Genomic DNA, 9,605 nt, shown 5'->3' with positions numbered 1-9,605 from the left:
AGTATTCATATAAAAAGTATCTTCTAACTTAGATTGTTTTGGTATTTTAAATATTTTACTAGGATGTATTTTACCTTCTATGATATCATCTACATATTCTGTATGGAATTCTTGATCTAAGAATGACACTGCTTCATTATGGGTATCTCTTCTTGCTAAGTATTCGAAATATCTAGTATCTAATATTTTATTCATGTCTTCTAGAGTGAAATTTTCTAAGTCTATCTCATTAATATTATATATCTTATTTTGTGATATTGTTTTTTCTTATGTTATTACATAAAGCTGATTTATTTCACTACGATTATTTTGATTTTCTTCTCCGTCTATACTGCTAAATTCATCATCTTCAGATTTTTCTGGTGCTACATAAGTATACTGAGTAAATCGTACTGCATAATTTCCATCTGTTGTTTGATATAATAAATTATCTTGAGGGGCTAATCTCTTTTGTCCTAGAAAATCTCCTAGTTTCCAATCTAGTGTTGCATTATCTTCATAACTAAATTTTTTAGCTAGTAGTGCTTTTATTCCTTTTGCGCCTAATAACTTAACTATTTGGTCATTTGTAAGTCTATAGTGAGTATTACTTTCTGAGACCGCTAAGCCTAAAAATCCTGTGTAAACTAATAAATTCTTTTCTCCTTTTTTCATTTTGTATCCCTTGCTTTTTATTCATATTTTTATCTTTTTATGAAAGGTCGAGGTTGGTAATAAAAAATCTGGTGTAAAATAAACTATTCCTCCTTTTGAATTCATATTTAATTCGTAGCTGCCTAAAATACTTTGTCCTACATCATTAAACCTATCATCATAAAGACATACAAAAACTTTTGTTCCTAAATTTTCTCTGCTTAAAGCCTTAACTCCTACTACTACTAATCCTAAGTGAGTCATTTTAAGGTGTTCATTTACTGCATATTTATAACTTTCTCTTTCTATTAAATTTAGCTCTATTTTTTAATCTTCCTGAGTTACACTAATCATTTGTTCACCATAGTGTTTAAGTAAGTATTGTTTTTTATGGATTTTTCTTAACTTATATACATATTTAGCTGGAATTAATTCTAACTTTTCTTTCTTAAATTTTTCTATTTGTTGTTCTACATCTATAAATTCTTCTACCTTAATATCTTCATCTTCGTTACGCTTTTTGCTACTACTTCCTTTTATTAGCTGTTTAAACATGTTTATTTTCTGTAAATTCTACAGGCTGGTTTCCTAGGTAATTTAAGCTTTTCAAAATATCTAGCTATATCTTCCTCGTTTACCTGAGATCGAAGTCTGTTGGATTGTCCTTCTACTCCTTTTCTTTTTTGAAGTATTATTTTTTCTAAAGAAGCTAGACGATTTTCTAAGCTATGTAGTTGTTCTGATAGATATTCAAATTTTTCACACAATGTAATTAAAAATAAAATTTCTATATTATTTTGTCTTACTGTTATTTTATCTGATTGATTCATACCCTGATAACTACTGATTCCTTCTGGGTTATTATGAAAATCTTCTGCTTGTTTTAAAATAGTCTGGTAATCTCTATTAGCCTTTTTATCACTACTCATAAACTAAGATCTTATTAATTGTTCTAAAATTTCTAATTTCTGTTTTAAATTATCTTGAATTTGATTAATTTGTTCTATTTGTTTAGCTATTTGATTTATCTGATTATGAGTTTTTTCAATTAGTTGCTTAAATTCTAACTCTATTTGCTTTGAGCTGCTAGTATTTATAGCTGAAATTAAAGTTTCTATTTCTAGTTTAGTGGAAAATTTTTCTAAATTTAAATCTATTCTTTTTTGTAGGATGGAACTACACTGATCTTGGATATAATCTAATTTTTTATCTTGATCTTTAATTATATTGCGATTATTATGGAGATGATCTATAGATGAAATAAAAAGATTACTAATTTTATCTATGTCCTTTTTAATATTTTCTGTAAAATTAATCTGATAATCTATGATACTATTTAGCTGAGGATTATGTTCGCTATGAAACTGATTTGTAAAAGTTTCTTCAAAATTACAACGAAAACTATTTTTATTTATGTTGAGACAATGATTATGGCTGCTGAGTTCTAAATCTAGATACTCTACTCTTTTCATACACAAAATTAACTCCTACTTTAAAATTATTAAAAGCTACTATAACATAAAATTTATAACTAAAATGTCCAAAAATAAAAACTACTCTATTTCCATAAGCAAAATGCATAAACTAACTTAAACTGTCCTAAAATCGAACACTGCTCTTATACCAATTTTTATGGGGGTGAGTTAGTGGTCTACCACTATTTTGAAATTGGGCTGAGAATTATCTAATTAATTCTACAGTTATGCTATAAGGTCTTCAAGCTGTTGTATGGCTAACTTTAAGGTTTCTTGTTGTACAGTTAGTTGTTTATTTATTTGAGAAAATTTTAAACTGTAATTTTCTAGGGATCTGCCAGAGGCTAATGATAAAAGAAATTGATATTTAAATTTTTGATCTTCTAATTCTTGTATAAGTTTAGTATTAATTTTGATTTTAATCCTAAGTTCTTCATCTAAAGGCATACGATTTTGATTTTTTCAAATTCTTTTATGGATAATATTTCCTTAATATTTCTACTCGGGTTGCTCTTCTTTTATTCTAAAATTCTTTTCTATGGCAAAACTATTTTTAGGCAATGTTTGTTTTCATTACATGTACTTCCCACCTTGAAGCTAACCCTCGTTCAACATTGTATATTTTTATTTTCCATTTTTTACCTTTCCCTTTCTGCCTACAATCTGCCCTTCAACACCTAACCACAGCTCACACGGGCTCTTCAACTAAGGTCACTAAGGCCTCGTTTGGGAAGGCTCTGTTTTAGCCAAAAAGTCAAAAAATTACTAAATTAGCCAAAAAGCCAACAACCCATACTAAAAAGTCAAAGATTCTCTTTTCTCTCTACTTTTTGCACATCTTTTCGTAATTAGCCAAAAAGTCATCCCAAACATACTAGTTTTTTTTAGCTCATATTTTAGCCAAATAGCCAAAAAGTTACTAAATTAGCCTGTTCCCAAACGAGGCCTAACAAAATAGAAAACAGCAGATACTACGAAGGTTCAAAGCATGTAATATTAATGAGCAAACAAGCATTCCGTAAACTTAGTTTTTCCAAAAAGAAAATAAATTTTTAGAATAGAAGAGTTACCCTTTTGAAATATTTAAGGAAAAAGAGAAACTACTCACACTTCATATTAATAAGAAATATACTTACAAAGATTATATTACAGACTCTGAAATTCTGAAAGACTTAATACACTTAGAGGTTTTTGAGATGGGTTGAAAATTTTACAACGCAGAGTGAAGGGGTATTTTTCATTCTGCATCTTCCGTTAGCAAGCATGCCAATTTATACAACTCAAAAAGAAAATAAAAACAAAGCTTCAAATTTTTGCCTACGTCTAAATTATCCTAAGGAGTCAAAACCTAGGCTAGCCTATACTTAGGCTTTTTTGAAAATTGAATAAGGACAAAACTATATATGTATACATTTATATGCAACTTTATGCAAACTTTCTACGCTTAACTCAATCACTATTTTAGACATAGATAAATTTTATCAATAAAGGATTAGGATAATGATATCGGGTACTGCTTTGAGCCTCATCGCATATCATTTAATCCTCCTTTTTTGACAAAATTTTGACATTATAATTTATTACAAGACACGTATAAAGATTTTCACAGCTTTTCTTTAATAAAGCAGGGTAGGGGTTATCCATACTTTATTAAAGTAGTGAGTGAAGGAAAATCCTTATCACTGACAGACTCAAATAATTACAGACACAAAATATCTACAAAATCTTTTTTGTCTTTTCTTGGCGTGTATTTTTCTGATATTCGAGGAGAAGCTTTATCTTTTACGGATTTTGTCTTTTTCTGCTAGAGCGCCAATTATTGATGCTGACCCAAGGAGTGATGCTTCTAGGCGGGTTCTTGAAGGATTTGCAAAATTTAAAGAGTCAAGATCGTGGAGCCATTAGAATAATTTTTAAAATATTATAGGAGACTTGTAGTGGGACCCCTTGTTTTTTTAAAAAAAAAATATATATAATAAGTTTTAAGAATTCAATATGATCATATTTATGAGAATTTTTTTTTTAAGTCTTGATTAATAAATATGTACAATGTGTACTCAAAAGTGTTACTGTATGACCTGCAAAAAAAAAAAAAAAAAACAAAGTGTTACTGTATAATTTTTTTATAAGCAGATAATTTTTGAATCATTATGTATAGAGTTTATTACTAAATGGTCTTAAATCTTATAAATATTAATAATTAAAATTTTAAAGATAAATTATAAATATATTTATTAAAAATTATTTAAAATATATATTATTTTTTGTAATTTAAAAAATTACAAATACTCTCTTGTCAAAAACCAAATTTTTAATTGTTCTATTATACAATAATAAAATTATTTACATTATTAATTAAAATAAAATTTTAATATAATTAAAATTATTAATTAATTTGATAATTTATTAATAAAATATATCAATTGTTTTGAAATTCAAAATGTCAATAGACAGGTAAATAAATTTCAGAGTGTATTTATTATTATTATTTTTTATAAATTTATAATTATTTCTTAAAATTAGGCCTCATTTGACAACTCAATATTTTAGTTTAAAAGTTAAAAAGACACTAAAAAAAATTAAAAAGTTAACAACTTATTCTAAAATGTTAAATATTCATTTTTCTCTATATTTTTTTTGTAAAAAATTAAAAATCATTCCAAATATATTCAGTGTGCTTGGTTTCAATTTTCTAAAAGTTGAGTTTTTTATTTTTCATTTTTTTTTGTGAATATTTTTAAAATTTTAAATATTTTTTTTTACTTTTTTATATACATCTTATTTAGATGCATCTAAAAAGTAAAACATTTGTGAAAAAATATTTTTAAAAATTAATAAATACACAAAAGTAGGAAAAATATATTGAATTTCTATTTTTTTATTTTTTATTTTTTTGGTATTTAGTGAATTTTTTTCACAAAATTATACATTTTAAGTGTATTTATGTTAAGTATGTCTGAAAATAAATAAAAAAAATTACTTAAAATATTAAAAAAATCAGTGAAAAAAAAAAGAGTAAAATTTTTTAAAAAGAAATCAACCAAAACCAAACAGAATAATTAATTTTTCACTTTATATTTTAATAAAAAAATAAAAAACAACTAAAACAAACGACGCGATACACTCAATTGTCGCAAGTACATCATAGTCGCACTAACATTTCGGTTTCTCTCTGTCTGTCCCAGTGAAGGCAGCAATCTTCATCCCAGGTAAGCTTGAGATTGCAATTTCGGTACTATATCTATATCTATATATTGACGCATATACACTCATGTGCTTCGAAGCCTCCGATTTCGCTTGATATCAAGATCAATATTTTAGCTTTCTAGGGTTCCTGATTTCGTTATGTTTATCTATATACTCATCCATAGTATTCTCTTTATGATGTCTTTGAATAGTTTGTTAATTGTTTTTTGTTTTTTTGGTTGCAATTATGTGATATCAGTCTCAGCCATCAATTGCACATCTTCCATGTTTAACAACAATATGTGCATAAAGAAGACTTATTTATATGTTAGGACAAGCAGCCAATGTGAAATTCATTGAATCCATTTTTAGAGATTGAACTTGTTTTTATCATACTTAAAATGTGAGTTCAGGAGCTAAACTATGATCTGTGTTCTGTACTCTTATTCATTGTTGGGTCTGCTTTCTCTAATCAATTGTCTAGTGCTTGTGTTACAAAATATTTTATGTTTCAGGCATTAAATGGTTCAATTATTTCTATCCGAACCCACCTGGAGCGATGCTGGGAATGATGAATCTGTTAAGCAGCAGATATCTCTGTTAGACAAGCTGCAATCCATGATCTGGTCATTTATTATGTCATGTGGAGGTCGATCCGAGGCTCGGTTGTGGCTTTGCAACAGTCTTGCAAGCATAAGTTCTATGACTCCCCGCCATCAGCATGAGCTGTTTGTGAAGATATTGAGATCCAAGCCACCGAAGCGGGCTGTAGCAGCTCAAGTTTTGCAAATGATCTTTGAGAAGCATCCACGCAAAGCAGGGTCTATCCTAGCCAAGAAAAGTCGTCGGCTTGAGAATTTTTTTAGAGGCAAGTTAGTTTTGGCACATTTAATAATGAAGTTATTTTAGTTTAACTAGTTTGCCTAGTAGATTCAACCTAGTTCTTGTAGCTCAAGCCTCCGGGTTTTGTCCTCCACCTTTTTCATCTAAAACAATACAAATGATTTTTATTTTTACTTTTAACACTGTGTGGTCAAGTATAACAATTAATAAATATCTAGCGCTTCCTTAGGGTCCATTTCTGAAGCAATTGCAAAAGCCTGGGCCGCCAATTGTGATAATGCTAGTTCATGACTGTGGGCAACCACTTAATGCAATAGTGCTGGAAGTTAGGTCTGTACGCAGCCCACCCTCTATTAGTGGTAACCCAGGTTACTGAATGGATTTATCTAGTTTACTTCACGATGGCATATTAATACACATCGGAGGTTGTGGTATGTGTTAGCTTTTGATGTGAAAATTTATGGAGTTCTTATTGTGCCATTACTCTTGAACAATGCAGGACATCCAAGACGAATCTTGCAATGGTTTTCTAATTTTGCTGGTAGTGGTAATTTGGGGCACATAAGAGGTGCTAAGGCACTGTCTCAGTTTGCTTTTGTGAATCGGGACATCTGTTGGGAGGAGCTTGAGTGGATGGGGAAACATGGGCAATCTCCTGCCATGGTTGCTACAAAGCCTCATTACTTCCTTGATTTGGATGTCCAACGAACAGTGGAAAATTTTATAGAAAATGTGCCTGAATTTTGGTCATCCAATGAGTTTGCTGATTCATTAGAAGATGGTGACATTTTGTTCATTGACACCAAATTCTTTGTAGATTTTTTTGTTGATTTGATGTTCAAGGAGGATGCAAAAGAAGTATGGGAAGTCATAAATGAATTTCTAATGGAGGAACCTTTCTCTTCTTTATGTCACCACCTCCTTATTATTCTTGATGAGCGAGAGTTATATGTTTTCTTGGAGTCACTCCGTAAAGTTCTCAATCCAAAGGTTGAATCAGTGAATTTTGGTAACCCATCATATTGGCTTGAGATTATACTTTCAAAGTGCAGTGATTCTGTATCTATCGATCAGCTACTCCTCCTCAATGCAGTTGTAAGTCAAGGACGGCAGCTTCTGCGGCTTGTATGTGAAGAAGAGAATGAGGAGGAAAAAGTTAAAATCAAAGACATTGTTGTGCAGGTTTGCACGTGCTCAAGCCACCCCTATAGTTTGTCCTCAATAATGAAAGAATGCTTCAAGGCAAAGACCATAGAATCGGTCAAATGGTTGGGTTTACAGTCTTGGGCTCTTCATTATAGATTATCAGAGGAGTGCCAGACTCCTGAGTCCTGGGAATCACTGTTCATTGATAATGGAATAAGTTTTCGCAGGCCTGACAATTATGAGTTGTTACATCATGATGGATTCTCAGACGAGTGGGAGTCTGATTTGGATGAGAGGGCTTCTGTTAGAGTCAGACGGAAGAAAAAAGAGAAGCGTAGAAAGAAAAGGAGAAAAAACCATGATGATATTGACAACTACAACAATGAGCCACTGGATCTTGATATGTCAAACAACAGGTTGAGCTTGCAATCTAGGGCTGGCAATTGGTTGCTTTCTACTGATGGGTATTCTATTTCATGGAGCAGTGTAAGTTTATTATCCTTCATTCTTTACTTAAATTTGTAGGCTTCTTTATTTTAGGATCACTGCCTTTTTCCATTGCTGATTCACTTAGCAATTTTTTGATGCCAATGATATGTCATTCTTTGAATGCGTGATTAGTAAGGTTTGGAAATTAATTGTGTTTATAAATCTCGTCAAGCAAAACTTTTTAATGAGGTGGCTTTGTTTGTAACTATTTACTGTTATGTTAGGGGACTTTGTACTTGTGGGGTCACGAATGTCAAAAATATGAAATAAGCATTGTGCATTGAGAAATTATAAGGGTGATAGATGGCTACAACATACGCTTAAAGTTGATGATTTTAACACCTATTTCTCAATTTAGTGATTTTTGGACCAAAGAAGTCTTCTTGGTATGCATGCTTATTCAATTTTCGTTGTCTTTTTTATTTTTATCTCAGAAACTTGCTGACACCTCATTTTAGTATTTATTCAGCAAAGTATTTTGGGTAGTCATATTGCACTTAAACCTGACATGACCGTCATTGAATTTGTATGCCTTATGTATTAGTTAATACAAAAAAGGTCCCATTAGTTTGTGTGTCAAACTAGTTTGCTTTCAATGTTTTTTTTATCCCTTCATTTTCAAGGTGCACAGTCTCTCTTTCTCTCTCACCAATTTTTTTTATAGTTGAAAAATAATAATAACAATGAAATGAATCTCTGTTTATTTTGTAGCTAGACGTAGCATAAATATTTAAATTGCCTGATCTTTATAATGTTTTGTAGGTGGATTTACCAGAACATCTGTCAAAGCATTGCTTTTCTACATGGATGAAGTGGATTTTTGCAAGATGGAGAACTGAGGCTTAATTATTTTGCCATGGAATCCTTAATTCAAATTCCTTCATGTTAAATTCACGATCATATAGAGAATTACAAATTTGCTTTGAATCAGGGTCCAATCCTCCTTTTTGCCCCTTCTTTTAAAGAATCTAGATGAATGAGATTGGATGAGGGCAAGGAAATGGGCAATATCTCCCATTCTGATATGGAACTATGCTGGGATGGACGATTCAAAGGTGTGCATAAAATTCTTAGGCTATTATTCCGAATTGTACTTATGAGCTTAAGACACCTCAAGCAGTTAAAACTTAAAAGTAACATTACTTTATTGATTCTGATATGCTGGGTGGTGCTATAGACTCCGTGGCTTCAATGTGATTGGCATCTGGACTTTAGCAGGTGCCATGCAAAGCCTAGCTTCTTCAGATGGTGCTTTGGGTTTTTTCAATGATTCACAAAAGCTTTGAGTTGTGTGAATATTCAGAGGGAAAACTAGAACATACTTTTTTTTCTTTTTTATTTGGTCAGTTGAATATACATCTAGGTATAAACCTTTATGACCGCAAAGGCAGTAGTTGCAAACAGAAGATTTTGTATATGCGGAGGAAGAATGCAAGGAGAGAAGATGACTACTTTTGTGTGGCTACCTCTTTTATCTGTGATATATTTGTTGTTTTGCACATGAGGACCAGTGATGTGTAGATTTCAAGATTTGTAACAGTGAGCCTCGCTGGAAGTTGGGCTTGGGTCATGGTGGAGTTTATAGAAATAATCAAGGAACTACTACTGCATTGGTATTTCATGCGCCATCAAGGCTGGATTTGAAACTTTTTTTAGGGCTCAACTTTTGTTAGGTCTCTATGCTTATGCTCTTCATGTTAGTCTCTGGCATTGTGCCATGAATTTCAGACTTGGATTTTAGTTGAATTTTAGAACTTTGATTAAAATTTGACTCTATTTACATTTTTTTTATACATAGAAAATCATTAATACCATCAAAACAAATAATTTAAA

General features: G+C 30.8%; 1 protein-coding gene across 1 annotated transcript; it reads left to right on the top strand.

Moving 5' to 3' along the window:
* Positions 1 to 5,211: 5,211 nt before the first annotated feature.
* On the top strand, positions 5,212 to 9,538 carry LOC114298442 (uncharacterized). Its single transcript, XM_028243010.2, has 4 exons — positions 5,212 to 5,317; positions 5,810 to 6,162; positions 6,637 to 7,769; positions 8,535 to 9,538. The coding sequence occupies exons 2-4, from the start codon at positions 5,817 to 5,819 to the stop codon at positions 8,616 to 8,618; spliced, it is 1,563 nt and encodes a 520-aa protein (XP_028098811.2). The 5' UTR covers positions 5,212 to 5,317; positions 5,810 to 5,816; the 3' UTR covers positions 8,619 to 9,538.
* Positions 9,539 to 9,605: the final 67 nt, after the last annotated feature.

Source organism: Camellia sinensis, chromosome 14 (assembly GCF_055761805.1).
Source record: "Camellia sinensis isolate YWXY chromosome 14, ASM5576180v1, whole genome shotgun sequence".
NCBI lineage: Eukaryota > Viridiplantae > Streptophyta > Magnoliopsida > Ericales > Theaceae > Camellia > Camellia sinensis.
This window is presented reverse-complemented; position numbering and strand designations above follow the sequence as displayed.